Consider the following 15,878-nt stretch of genomic DNA (forward strand, 5'->3'; position numbering starts at 1 on the left):
AAGTAAAGAAAAACATATGCCACATACACCACACAAATTCTAAAAGGAATAATCAGATATAAAAGTGCAAATTGTAGAAAGTCAATATTATCATTGAAATGGATAGCTTGATGTTGTGCTGGGAATAAAGCATTTTAACAATAGGATTCCATTCAACGGGTTTTGCAATCTATGTGAGGTACTATGAACTGTCAGATTACATTTATGGTACTAAATCTTTTCAGGATATTAGAACATAAGTAATCAAAGGAACAGTATGTTAACAATAAATATTTGGCAAAGATTATACCTGAGAGTAAATATTATACAACAAATAGCACTATGACTGGGCAGCTAACTAACGCAAAAACATCATTGCAATAATTTGCATTAGTATAATTCAGTATATAATATCAGAGGGGTAGCCGTGTTAGTCTGGATCAGTAAAAGCAGCAAAGAGTCCTGTGGCACCTTATAGACTAACAGAAGTTTTGGAGCATGAGCTTTCGTGGGTGAATACCCACTTCGTCGCATGCATGTAGTGGAAATTTCCAGGGGCAGGTGTATATATATGCACAAGCAAAAAGCAGGCTCGAGATAACGAGGTTAGTTCAATCAGGGAGGATGAGGCCCTCTTCTAGCAGTTGAGGTGTGAAAACCAAGGGAGGAGAAACTGGTTTTGTAGTTGGCAAGTCATTCACAGTCTTTGTTTAATCCTGAGCTGATGGTGTCAAATTTGCAGATGAACTGAAGCTCAGCAGTTTCTCTTTGAAGTCTGGTCCTGAAGTTTTTTTGCTGCAGGATGGCCACCTTAAGATCTGCTATTGTGTGGCCAGGGAGGTTGAAGTGTTCTCCTAAAGGTTTTTGTATATTGCCATTCCTAATATCTGATTTGTGTCCATTTATCCTTTTCCATTGAGACTGTCCAGTTTGGCCGATGTACATAGCAGAGGGGCATTGCTGGCATATGATAGCATATATAACATTGGTGGATGTGCAGGTGAATGACCAGTGATGGTGTGGCAGATCTGGTTAGGTCCTGTGATGGTGTCGCTGGTGTAGATATGTGGGCAGAGTTGGCATCGAGGTTTATTGCATGGATTAGTTCCTGAGTTAGAATTACTATGGTGCGGTGTGCAGTTACTGGTGAGAATACTGCTTTTTCAGTATATAAAATGCTTGCTAAATTACAAGACTATTATTCATAATAATTATGTAACAAAAATGTGACAGAATGAGATGAATAGCTACATCTGCTCTCATTAATGTTCAAACAGGCACATTCTCCTTCAGAACACATTTCATTTGCAATATATATATATATATATAAAAACAGAGTACATGATTTCTTTTTCTCTCAAACGCCAACAGGTGTGGTGAAGATGTACAAACTTGGAATATCTCACTCATATCAAGAAATTAATACCAAGCAAATATATAGACTGACATACACTTTTTGTAGGAAAACTAGCTGTTTCCTTTGTTCTAGTGGACTTCTTCAACTACTCTTAGGGAATATTTCATCTTAGTTTTAAGTCAGTATCTGGAAACTACAAGATTTGATCAATTAAGCATGTCAGTTTAGTAACAATGGACAATGGCAGAAAACTACCACTAAAAACAAACCTTTCAAAATTAACGGGTCCTGCACATGCCTATCACAACATGTGGTATACCTTATCCAGTGCATCAAAAGTGCCCAGCAACAACTATGTGGGTGACTCCAGCCAATCGCTAAGCTCGCAAATGAACTCACAGAAAAATGATAAAGGACAAAAACTCCATATCACCTGTGGATAAACACTTTCCACAAAGCGATCATTCCATATCTGATCTTTCAATACTCATCCTCAGAGAAACCCTGCATGCACCTTCAGAAGGCAAGCCTGGGAACTTAAATTCATGATGTTAGACACCACATATCATAGACTCAACAGGGACACTGGTTTCATGGCTCATTACAACAATTTGTAACACACACTTGCCAGCTAACCCTTATTGGCCCACTTCAAACTCCTATTTCATAACAATCTAACTCTTATTGCCCACTCCATTTCGATGGCCTCCTACAACATGCATTACCTCTTATGCCTAACAATCTGCCCCTACTTGTATTTAACTTATTCTGATTTCCTTCCCAAGACTGAAGAAGAGCTCTGTGTATAACTTATACCTTCCACCAACAGAAGTTGGTCCAATAAAAAATACAGCATCACCCACCTTGTCTCACTGCAGAGAAAAGCATGAGAGAAAACATTTTTTCTAAGGAAAAAAGCATTTGTCATCCCCCTTCCATTGCAAAATATGATGCATGGCAGGATAGAGAATACTGGAATCACTTTATATTTTTGAAGGTCCTCTTGCATGACACTTTTCTCTAGATCCCAGTTTCCTCAAGCCGCATGCTACAATTAGTACATATACATGTTAACGACAGGAAACATTAATTCTAGAATATAACCTGAAAGTTCTTGGTGAAGTTCAAGAAACATACTGGACCCTCTGACCCCAAAACTGGGTTGAGAGCCTCACAAGGGAGACTATGCAGCTCTACCCCTTATTCTGCATCCCACTTCTCGGTGGACAGGAAAGCACAGATATTGTGGCCCTCAGGCACTAGAGCAGTGTTTCCCAAACTTGGGATGCCGCTTGTGTAGGGAAAGCCCCTGGCGGGCCGGGCTGGTTTGTTTATATGCCCCGTCTGGAGGTCCAGCCAATCACGGCTCCCACTGGCTGCGGTTCACTGGCCTGGAGCAGCGAACCGTGGCCAGTGGGAGCTGCAATCAGCCGAACCTGCACCCGGGGCAGGTAAACAAACTGGCCCGGCCCGCCAGCGACTTTCCCTACACAAGCGGCATCCCAAGTTTGGGAAACACTGCACTAGAGTAATAAGTGATATATATACACACACACCCCTATATTATAGATAGACAGCAGCAGAGCAATCACACAGGTTATTGCAGTCCTGAGTGGTTTTACTGCTGCTCCTTAGTTTGTGAAGAAAAGTCCCAGTGCATGGCATAGTTCCTTCAGCTGTGTTGAGATTAGGATTTGACCCAACTAGCCTAGGGCAGCATAGCCTTGTTTAGTGCAAGTTTTGAAATAAATCTGAAAAATACTGGATTAGATCTAAGCCTATGGTATGAACACTCGGAACCCTCTAATAGTGCAGGTTTGGAATTTCACTATAATAGGAGAGTACTACTCAGGCCAATGACCCCCTTTGTCTTCACTTCCAGATTGATGGTTTGACTGCTGCCTTCTTGGCTGATGCATAGGGGACTGAATCAGGGACCTTCCAAAACTAAAAGCATGAGCTGCTACAGCTTGAGCTAAAGTGCCAAGAATCTATACATTGGGGCTGTGACAACTCATATCCTCTGTGGATTGGCACAGAAGGGATCTCTAACATACGCACACTAGTGGGTTATAATGGCAGGGCCTCGGCAGCTGAAGTAGTGTCTAGATGGCCATGTCTTCACTCCCAGTGGGGAACAGCTCCAGCACAAATGCCCCTGCATTCTTCCCACTGGAACCAGCTGCTATAAAAATAGGAGTCAAGCATTCTTCATCACTCCTCCACAACAGTTACAATTCTTCCTCTATTTTTTTCAGCCAGAGAGGAGGAGAATGGGGATTATTCTTTTGGAACACAGCATTTAACAACTGCTAGGTAATAACTGATGCATTCCAAGGAAATTAGCTAAGTAGAACACCAATACAATGAAGTGAAATTTCACTATAATAAAACCTATAAAAAAAAGCCAGGTGGTTCACTGAAAAGCAAAGATGCAATTCTGGACTTTACTCTGAATACAGTTTTGTCATGAACACATCTAGAAATACATTGTGTTTACATTTTAACTAACATGATTTTAAACAGGACTTTGCAAGTAAGCTAGCCAAGAAAGTGTGTTCCTACATCTACTCTAGGTGTAAAGTCATGTTTAACATCATGTTAGAACATATTAGCCCCATGACAGAGTTGCCTATAAGAAGGTTCCATTGTTTATTTCACATGAGGAATATGTAAGCAAATGGACATTTAGGTCCCAGTTATTTCAACCATTCTAGTTAAAAGGTATATGGTCTCCCCATATTTTTTATTGAAAGTACCCATTGTGTGCACTGAATTGCCAACAAAACTGCAGCCTCACTTCATCTACTTTGGATGCAATGATTTCCTGAGAAATTATACTCGGTACTGTATTACCTCAGTGGTTTTTCAACATCATGGTAATTTGACAGCAAAAAGCTTTCCAAAATCTGAACCAATATTCTGTTTCTCAGTTCTCAACATGGACAGTGCTGCTTTGCTTGTAATGCTGTACGTGCTACACTTCCTCTATTGGCTATATGAAACAGGAGATTTTTTTTGCCAGACATAACTCTCCGTGGAGAACTTAGTTCTCTTATCTCAGACAGGGGATTCCTCCACCACAAGCCCGCTGTTTTCATGATATGCATGTCATATCTTGCACATCAAGGCTGACTCCTGCTTCTGCAAGTTAATCAAAGTGCAAAATCAAGCCCTAGACCATATACAATAAATGCAGTGTTAATGCACAGTTGGAATTTTAATAAGTCTGGAAATGTGGAAGTGAAGGTTCCTACAGCAACATGAGATTTGGAACAGACTCAGCTGTGTTGTACATACAATGTAATATTTTCTACAAACATTTTTGCAAGCAGGAGTAAAGCAAAAAATGTTTTTTACATCTCGCTAATTTATTATGCATTTTAAAAAAGTCTCTCTTTTTTTCCCCTTACCTTAGAAATATGAGAGATATCAGATGCTCACTTCCCTTTCTGTGCAGGTGGGCAGACATGAACAGTGATATCAACAAGGCTATAACCTGAACTGTACTACTCCCTGCCTCCAATCTAGGACCAAGGGAGTGGTAAGTCTCACTCTTAGGGTACGGCACCATTTGACATTACTCTGAAGACTGGGGTTCTTCAGAAAGAGAAGGATTTGAGGATATTGTAGCTAATTTTATAAAGGTAATAGGAAGCAGGAAAAATGTTTTTTAATAAATCAGACTATGTGTTTGCCTTTACACATCACAGAATAGTAACAAAGCACAAAAATTGCTTTTAGCCTCTGCTCACCTTTATATCTGGAATATACTCTTAAGTGTAATATGTTCCTGCTTTTGCTACTAAATGTTCGCCATAAAGTAAGGTTTGGTATAAGATATGCAAAGTAGCTGAATTAATTTTTCTCTAGGAACTTAATTTTGCATTTGATATTTTTTATCTATTTTTACTACACTTTGATATGTTTTTTGCATTTAATTTCCTTGGCTTCTTTAAAAAAAAAAGAGGATATGTGATTCATGCTTAAAATGTTTGTATTTAAATGGCCCCAAAAGCCTTTGAAGTTCACATCTCCTTGAGGTCAATTGAATGGGAAAGGATGATACCTCATTGAGGTGAACAGACACTACTGTTTGGCTGTGGAGGGATTTCTGCAGGGCTAGTTTAACAGGGCAGCAGCACATCACACTGTATTAGAGAGGGGTGGTGCTGCTTACTCTTGCATTTTTATCCAGGTAGACCATTTCAATGAAGCACACACATTACACACACTATGTAAACTGTCTTGCCTGAGAACATGCCCTGTGCCCAGCAAGAATGGGCGGGAGAATACATACTTGGGGAGCTTCTTTAAGGTCTATCATAATATCTTGGTGGATGCCTACTTAACATTCCCAGAAGTAATTTTCAGCCTTATAACTATTATTCGTTCAACCAACCTTTTTCAAACTTGGTTGTGGACCACCCCCTCCCCTCCCCCAGTTAATACTATTTATACACTAAGTGTAAGTTTCAAAGTTTGCATGTCTGAGTCATTTATAGAGGGAAAATGATTCTTTTTTTAATTTTTACAGTGAGAACATGTACCTTTTTCAGCCTGTAACAACTCAGCTATGGCTGAATGGATTTTCTGCACATTTAAACCTTGCAGCTAAATCCAGCATAGGTATTTTTAGTCCCAAAAGAGAAATTTTATGGAAGTTATAATCAAGTAAAAACAGATTATTATACTATGAGCAAAGCGAAACTGAATCAAGGGGTTTCATATTAAAACTTGTACCTTCCGGAGAAAACTAGATAAAAGCACCTCACATTAAACAGAAGCAATTACTCTTCATTACCCACATTATAAAGTAACTATACTGCAATTTGTACATACATTCGTTATACTACGAGGACTACTGGATTGTTGTACTATCAGTATTTTATGTGAGTGACCCATATAATTAGACACTAGGAGTTATAAAATCCCACTGAAACAGAACTGTGATGCAACCTATTGAAACGCTGCCAGTTGAAGTAAAATTGTGCCCATCAGGAAACCAACAAAAGGAAGATGTTGGCTCTAAGTTTAATAATGTATTTATACTGCTTGAAAGGTGTCAGACTTTCTGTCAAACTCCTACTAGAACAAGAAGAGGGGAAACATTAAATAAACTTGAATGACACTGTACAGATCTAAGTGTCCACACTCAGTTTGTTCCTGCTAGTGAAGGAAGCAACTGAGGTGTATGGTATGTGAAGGGAACTCTAGGAAGGCACATGGAGCACTGTCTATCCATGCCAGAAGAAAGACAGGAAGTCATGGATGTGGTTTAATTGGGCCACAACTTCATTCACTTATAATATGTACCCAGCAATAAATTGCACAGTATAGGGAAGAGGGGGTCAGCTCCCCACTGGTCCAGACATAGGAGACCCAATCTCCACTAGGTCCCCTGATGTCCACAGATTCCCTCTTTTATTTTTAAACTAAGGTGAGCCATATTTGCATGCAGTGTCTGCTCCCAGACTGCCACAGAGCCTATAAGGTTGCAGTGGGTACAGCAGAGATGATAAAAAGATTTACATAAACTGTTAGGCTAATACCTTCTCATGCCTCCAAGTTGAAATTCACGTATTCTCATTCCTTGTCTGAAGCTGCACAATGGAAATATAATGCTTCAAAACATGTCTGGTTACATGTAGCAGAGCCTGTACTCAGTCCTCCCCACTCTCAGATGGTGGTCACATGTTGAAATAGACCCAAGTATTTCTTTGAAGCGTGGAGAGCATTCACATCAAGGAGTTTGGACATGACCGATCCCCCGGTCAGTTTCCTTAAGCAGTTACTAGTTCATTTTTCAAAACTATCAAACCACTTGCTTTGGTGGGCCCATAAGACAAATTTAATTATATAAAATGTATGAGATGATGATGCAACTATGAGGATCATTGGCTATGTTTTAAACCACTTTCCCCTTGAGCTGTCTCATACTAATACTGACCTCACAGTGTGTTGTTATCAAAGTGATTTTTCCACAGGTTAATATATAATTGGTAGACTATTGCATATTTAAAAATAACATTTAAGATTTTAGTGATGGTTACTGAGCAGAATGTTCCTCACAACATTCAGATTTATAGGTTTAGTTCACACTGCAGGATTAAATTTAATTCATGTCAATGAATATAAAGAAATACGTCATGTGATATGTGAAACTCTCTCTGCAGGGCTATCACGTTTGCTGAGACTACAGTAACTCATTCTTGATCATACAAATTCAGCTCGGAAACTGATTCAACAACATTTAGGCAAACTGGGGCTCTTGCATTCTGTGTGTACCCCAGATGTGGATCTCACAGGACTTCATGGATTTCAGCAGGAGCTTAGGTTTCCCAAGCAGTGCACAATCAAACATTAAGAATTTAAAATACACCGGTCACACCTCTGCTTATTTTTCCTAGGCCCTGATACAGCAAGCATTTTCTTAGTTCTAGGTTATGGCATGTTACTCACAATTAACTTGATTAATAATCCCACTCTTTTCAAATATGTGCGTAAAGTTGGCAGAATCTGGCCCTCAATAAATGCACTTTCAATGGGAATACTATAAGAGTGAAGATTTGTAGGATCAGTCTCATGATATATTTATTTATGTTCTAAATCATCACATTCTGCAGCATTAGCATTTATCAAAGAAAACAGAATTACTTACTAGCTACAGTGCATTTTGTTCCATGGAGCACATGCCTTAGGCATGGAGGTTTGTGTGCACCAATAAGAGCTTAGTCCTCAGTATAATTAAGTGCATTCTAGATACAGTCAAGATTCAGAACCTCAAGCCAAATTTTGAAAGGATTAAGATTAATACTTGAAAGGAATTTAACACAGTGTGTTTTAATAAAAAATATTTTGCAACACATATTGACCATTTATAACTTTACTGCCAGGCAGATTATTAATTAATTATTATTATTATTATTTTGGCTGATAGGGAGAGCAAGGCATGACATTTTAATTAGCACTCAAAAAACTTTTAAAACGTGAAATTATTCAAATTGATAAAAATGCCAAGGGGTTTCTAGATTGTGTTTGGATTTTTAAACGTATCCAAATTTAGGAAAGATTGTGGTGTTCACTCATTCCTCCAGTGTGAGCTCAGTTTAATTAGTGAACTCGGAAGAAATTGCAGAGCAGTCTCCAAAAATTCTTTGATCCACATGGCATATCCTGACCAATATTCTGCTCTCCCAATGCATACAATGCTAATGATGACAAAACGATAGACTTGTGTCACCAATATCAATGGTAATACTGCCCATACAGAGAGAGCAGATTATCCTAGCTAAGTATATTTGCTGCCGTAGGTCACAAAAGATAATTTTCTTATCTGAACTGAGCATAGAAAATGTTAGTGCCCACTCTTAGATCACCACATTAGGTGATTTCAGATTTAAGGTTTTGAAAGCTGGGAACCACGTATCTTTGGGGCTTATTTGATAGGATATAATTTTAAAAGTCAGTTAGGACATAAGAAAATAAAGAGGCCTTGACTGAAAAAGTGTTTGTGAAATAGTATCTTAAAAGGGGAGGAAACTAAAACAAGCAAGGCTATTATACAATAAGGACCCAATTCTGATGTTAATGGCAGTAGATGGTGGTTAAATGACAGAAAAATTTAGTCCTGGATGCTAAATTGCCATTTTAAATACTAAACTCCACTTTAAAAATATTTACACCCTCTAAATTGCCATGTGTATTATCTATATGATAAGATTCCAGGAGTGTCACTCTGCATGTCATTCTGAAGCTTAAAATGGCTGTTGAGTCACTATGAAATGATAGGAACAGCTATAAGCATAGTTGAGAGCTCTCTTTGTTTAGAATATCACCAAATTGAATCATCACTGGGTTTTGTGGCCTGCTACTATCCAATTTTTAAATTCCCAGCCATTTTGACTTTGCAGATGACACCCAAACAACAGCAAGCCATGTGTCTATGCCATGCCAACTGTCCAAGACTATTGTGATATCTGAAGTATATTCGGATCACTCCCCTTACTTTGCAGTTACTTTGCATGCAAAAATTTCATTGGTTGTATGAGGGAGACTGCACAGATGGTGGATTACTTGGCATAACGGCCACACCCATGCCACCACATGGGCTGTCAGCAACTAGTTCTGCGTTAACAGGTGTGCCTTCAGGATGTAGTAGTACTAACACAATTATTAGAGCTGGCTGGAACATTTTAGAGACAATGTATTTTTGTCTTAAATATGCTGTTTCATCAAAGCGGAAATGTTTTGCAGAGATTTACTGATTTTGACAAGTTTTTGACAGGAAGGTTTCTGAGGTCCTGTGTGGCTTCTCTAGTCACTTTTGATAAGGCAGACAGACACCCGTGAATTGAAAACCTGACCTTTTTGATCCAAAAATAATAATGTTTTGAGGCAATTCTATTTCGCAAAAATGTTTGAGAGGTTTTGTTGTTATTCCAATGCAAAACAAAAACAAATTTCAAAACCTCCAAAGCTGTTGCAAAATGGAATGGTGATCCCACAGCCAGATCTAATACCTATCATGAAAATACTGTGCACTTACAGACAGCCTTACATCCAAGGACTTCAAATCACTAATGAATGAAGATTCAACATCCCTAATAGGCAGGTATTGCTATCCCTGTTTTACAGAAAGAAAAACTAAGCACAAGTGACCTACTTAAGGTCACTCAAGATTTCCAGAACAAAACCAGGAGTAGAACCCATAAACCCAGATACCCAGTTTTGTGTTTTAGCCACATGATCATCCTTCGCCTACCTTCAGACAGTGGCATGCACATATGAAAGTATATGCTGCACGTACACAGCCTAATATATACATTCTGTTGAAATTGAACACATACCATGTCCCCAGTCTATTTTTTGGGGTTGCCTACATTTACAGTCAGAATAGCAGTGTATTGACATCAACAAACCAGGAATTCAGAAGTGTTTCACGGAGCGGGAGCTGCACTGAAATTCTCTCTTTGTGCCTTTCAGTACATTAACATGCAGACATATGCTCACCTTCTCCCACTTCCGGTCCTTGTTCAGCACTATCACCACCAGCTTTGGGTGTGCCTGGTAACCATCTTCTGTGAAGGACAAATCTTTACCTTCCCAAGTCACATTCATCATAAACCTAGCAGAAAAAAAAAAGTTCAGTGAAAAACGAATGAGCTGGCCAACAGTTAATGAGCAAGCTAATTCAATCATCAGAACAATCCTGATGAAATACACACACATTAAATCCCATCACTGCTGTGAAAATCCTAGGTCTGCAGCTGGAGTCTCTGGGGCATTCCTTGAAGGGAAGAGAAAGCAAAGTACAATATACACTTGACTTGCACTGCAGAGGAAGGTGGTTATTTCCCACCTTGTTACTGGATTTGCTTTCCATCAATTTATCATAATTTGGTTGAAGGTAGGAGAACAATAAAATGCATTATGGATATGATGTGACCTCTTAATGCACAGGAGGAGTGTAGATGAAAACCATCCAGTTCAACGTAATTCAAATAAGTTCATACAGATTTGTTATTAGATATTGTTTAGGCCATGAAACAAACTGTTTATTTGATTTTACATTTAACATTTGCTCATGCTTCTATATTTTGTATCCTTAGCTGTAACTTCATTGTAGTTTAATTAAACCTGTTACTAAAGAGGAACTATATGCTCCAACTGTATTAATACTGATGTTATCATTAATCATATTTAATATTTGCTTATAATGAAATATGCAAAAAATGTGACTCACCCATTTTATCTCCATTTACATCAATAAAAACAATACAATAGAGGAATGCTACCACCTTTCTGTTATACAGATCAATTGGAATGTCAGATCATGCTAACAAATATTTTAAAGCAACTTAATATCATACCTTACTATGGCCTTGAAACCTGACCTGAACTCGGTGGCCTCCGAGAGGGTAGGCTCTCATCACCTCCTACAGTGGCTTCGTGCTCTGCTCCTGCTCACCACCGCCATCTTGTTGCACTGTGTGTGCTGCGGAGTGAGTGTCCTGATGCGTCACAGTGAGGTGATGGTGGCCGGCAGGAGTGGGTCATGCAGCCACTGTCACCCTTATCCCACAGGCAGGAGGCAACCAGAGATGGATTGTGGGTATGAGGAGCAGAAAGTCCCCACCAGGCAAAGCCCCAAGGATGAGGCAGAAGTGGCACTGACACATGCTCTAGAAGGAGCACTGGGTCTGAAAAGGATTTGACACTGTCAAGTTGGGTTCAAAGTCAGCTGTTCCCAGGTCAGTGTTGGGTCTGGGTAGAGCTTTAAAATTAGGCCCAAACAGACCTCTATAGCTTACCCCAGCTCGTATTTTCTCTTTCCAATATCCTCTCCCTCGCCTTCATTCTCAACTATTCCATTTGCATTTCTCTGTGTTAAAACACATTTTGTTTGAATGGGCCAAGGTTCCCAAGCAATCCAAGTAACTCTGCATGACTGTCCTGTCATCATCATCATTTACCAATCTTTGTTTCATCCATATATTTTATCAGCAGTGAGTTTATAGTTGCTTCTAGATCGTTAATGAATATGTTGAATACCATCAAACCTAGTACCAATCTCTGTGGTGAGCCACTAGAAACACCCCTATTCAGTGATTATTCCCCACTGAGAAGTATTTTTGAAATCTGTCAGTTAGCCAATTTTTAACCCATTTAATATATGCTCTATTGATATCATAGTACTAATTTCTTGATCAGAGTTGTGCAGTATTGCAAAATGCCTTACAAAAGTCTTAAGTATTTTACATCTATGAAGTTACCTTTATCAATCAAACTTGCAGTCTCACCAAAGAGTGAGAGCAGGTTTATTTCATAAGATCAATTTTCTGCTAAACAATGTTGACTGGCATTAATTATATCCCCGTTCATTAATTCTTAATCAACTGACTCCCACATTAGCTTTTCCACTATTTTGCCTGGATTGATGTCAGGCTAACTAGCCTAAAGTTACCTGTGTCATCTAGCTTGCCCTTTTTGAACACTGGCACATTAGGACTCTTCCAGTCTTTGGAAATTTTCCCCTTAATTCAAGATCTATTAAAGTTGAACATCAGCAGTTCAGAGATCTCCTTGGCCAACTCTTTTAGGACTGTTGGGTACAAGTTATCTGGGCCTGTTGATTGAAAAGTGTTTATCACTAGTAGAGATTCTTTAACATCTTCCTTAACTACTGATGGATTGGAAAATACTTAATTATTCTCATATTATTTATGAGAGTCATTTATTGACCGCTTCTGCCTTTTCTGCATCATCATTAACTATTTTATCATCTCCATCTAGTAGTGGGTCTTATAACCATTCCTAGGATTTATTTTTTCCTAATGTGCTTAAACTTCTCCTTATTATCCTTAGCCCTTCCTTCATATCCTTAGCTTCCCATATCAGTTCTCTGCATTTTAAAGCAGTCAATATAAATCAGATGTTATCTATTTCCTCTTTCTCTATTTGTTATATATTGCTTTTTATTTCTAATTGCTGCCTTCATTTCACTACTGAATTAGGAAGGCCTTTTAGACAAAGTTGTCCCTTTTTCTTCATTGTGGAACCATAGCTTTTCTAGCCATCTAATAAGCTCTTCTTCAAGAGCTCTATATTTTCATTCACAATTTTTCTCTAAATGTGTCTGCCCAGCCAATTTTGCTCGGTTTTCCTCAGCTTTAAGAAATTAGCCCTTTTGAAGCGCATACATTACAAACCTCTAGTGAAGAGCTAATGTACAGCAATTCTGACTTTTAAGCCCTCAATTACAACTTCAATACAAGTAAAATCCCTGTTTCCCCATTCTTATCTGTGCAGATCCCCAGCAACGGTAGAAATTGTATGTTTCTGTTGTGTAAAAACAGCAAGATTAAAACAGTGCGTGCCTGAGGAGATCAGCACACTCTTCTCACCCACAGCCAGGGCCAGTGCAACCATTTAGGCGACCTAGGCGGTCGCCTAGGGCGCTGGCATTTGGGGGGCTCCATTTTCTTTGGCAGTGACCGCGGCGGCTGGATCTTCGGCTGCCCCAGTCGCCGCTGGCATTTAGACGGAGGGAGCTAGGCAGGGGAGTGCGGGGAGGGACGCCTGCAGCAAGTAAGGGGGGGGAGGGGTGGCACGCAAGGGAACTCCCCACTCCAGCTCACCCCTGCCCCACCTCCTCCCCGAGCATGCCGTGGCCGCTTCACTTCTCCCACCTCCCAGGCTTGCAGCCGCAAGTGGGGTGTCTCAGGGCGGGGGAGAGCTGCCACGGGGGCGGGGGGAGAGAACCTCAGGGCGGAGGCGTGGGGGGGAGGGCACAAGGTGGAAGTTTTGCCTAGGGCGCGAAACATCCTTGCACCTGCCCTGCCCACAGCACATCTCATGCAGAAGGGAAGACTGAATTGTGCCAGATGGTTTGGCTCTGGAAAGAGGCAGGGACAAGTCTACATAGAGAAGCGACTCAAATACAATTCATCTGGTGCTTCTACCTACATGAGAGTCAAGGGCAAACATCAGAGATTATCCTTCTCCTACCTTCTTCTCCTGTGTTCCTCAGACTCCTTTATTGGGTCTTGATTCATACAATTGAAATTGTAAGATCTTTGGAGAAGCTACCATACCTTCCTGAGTGTTTGGAGAGCAGCTAATACAATGGGGCCTTAACCCTGCCTGGAGCCTTTGGGCAGTACCATAATGCAAGCAAACAAACAAACAATCTGGCCCTGAGATTGGAGATGCACTGTACTCCCACAGCACAAACTCTGGGGAGGACTCTCACACCACCTAAATCAGTATGAATCCTCCAAAACATAACACAGAAAAGCTGACAGGTGCATTGGGAATGGTAGTTAGACGTATCTGCCTTTGTAACAAATCTATGAAAATATATTTTCATAACATACTGTACAGGTTATGATCAGAGCTATACTTTAATCCATTCAAAGGATGTGCAACCATACATTGCCCCCTTTTTGATAAACTTCTAAATGCTGAATAATGGGACCAAGACTTACTATCATTTTAAGACAACAACATCCATCTGATCAGTTTCACACTTTAGCATTGCCATTTGATATTAGCCCCTCTTCTGGATAGTAATTTACATGCTTGCAGTATTATTCATCTAGGTCTCATCTATTAAAAATGTTTTAGGGACCTTTTCTCCAAATTCTCTATATAAAAATCAACTTCCAAACCATACACAGAGAACAAGTATATTACTCTCCTATGCAATAATGGAAATAGTATATGTCATAACTTTTCCTATCCTGTGTGGGCTTGGGTCAGATCCTTATCCCTACTCCAGCTCGGGTAAGCCATGTTACTGACTCTGGGGACAAAAACAATGGCTTTGGGGGAACATAAAAGGGGAAGGCAAAAGGACACATCTTTATCCTTCACCGAGGAAGCAAAAAGAACAGCACTTTTTGCATTCATGAATGCTGCATCCTGGCCACGTGTGTTAGTTACACTGGGAGAGTGCGTTAGATGAGAAATTGCTTTAGACAAGAATTTAGCCTGTTAAAATTAAGTTTAGACTCTAAGAAGTGTGTTATACCTTTTGATTTACATGTATCCTATTCTTATTCTCCTTGCTCACTATCTCTTACATCTTAATCTTTTTTTTAATAAAGATATTTGTTTTCACTGTAAAAAGATTATAGTGCTATGTTATAAAAGACCTGATCTAGTTGTTCTAGTTAATCTGTGCGTACATTTGTCTCTTTGGGGACAGTGTACTTGGTAATTACTGTGAGTGTCTACTGACAAGGGCTGGATATTGAGAGGAACTCAGGGGCTTACTTGCCACCAGCCTGCATGGAGACAACGAGGTCTCCAAAGAGCTGGGAGTCAGTGTTTGCGAGGAAAATGCTGTTGGTTTCAGGGAGCTGAAGCACAGAAGACCTAGACAAGACAGCTTCACGCTAAGGGTAGGTAGTGGCAAGATACCTCATGACCTTGAGTACCCCTGGAGAGTGTCACATTGTACTTTCAACAAGAGGTCAAGCACCAGCTAACTCTTGTGAAAGCTACCACCTGCCTCGCCTTCACTAGGACTTGACCTTGTGTTAGCTACTTTTGTTGGCACAAGTGCTGTCTTTCTAAAATTTTAGAATGAAGGTAACGTAGCCAATCCTCCCATGGGGAGCTCATTCTCTTATTTCTCAATCATCCTCCAGGATATATAATTTCTGATGGATCTTTCATTGATACTTTTAGGATAGGTCTCCATTGGAGCTGGAGGTGTAATTTCCACCTATATATATATATATATATATATATATATATATATATATATACACATACATACACACACACACACCCTGGTTGAGCTAGTGCACTAAAAATAGCACTGTAGCCATGGCTGCATGGGCAGTGGCTAGCTGCCCTGAAGTACTACCCAGTCTGAAACCCTAGGTATGTATTTAGGGTGCTTGCTGGTCTCACCATTCATGCAGCCATGACTACTATTTTTAGCATGCTAGTTTGATCAGGGCTAGCAAAGGTATGTCTGCTTGAGCTTGAAGTTATATCTTCAGCTCTGGTGTAGACATTCCCTTAGGTT

General features: G+C 39.9%; 1 protein-coding gene across 3 annotated transcripts in view; it reads right to left on the reverse strand.

Annotated features, from left to right (window-relative positions):
- The window catches only part of GRIN2A (glutamate ionotropic receptor NMDA type subunit 2A), a 264,715-nt gene that overhangs the window by 92,742 nt on the left and 156,095 nt on the right, over window positions 1-15,878 (reverse strand). For all 3 annotated transcript variants that reach the window (XM_044978610.1, XM_044978609.1, XM_044978611.1), the window contains one exon: window positions 10,349-10,463. In XM_044978610.1, the coding sequence (XP_044834545.1) occupies window positions 10,349-10,463 (115 nt within the window). The remainder of the gene's footprint in view (window positions 1-10,348; window positions 10,464-15,878) is intronic.

This window comes from Mauremys mutica, chromosome 11 (assembly GCF_020497125.1).
Source record: "Mauremys mutica isolate MM-2020 ecotype Southern chromosome 11, ASM2049712v1, whole genome shotgun sequence".
Lineage (NCBI taxonomy): Eukaryota > Metazoa > Chordata > Testudines > Geoemydidae > Mauremys > Mauremys mutica.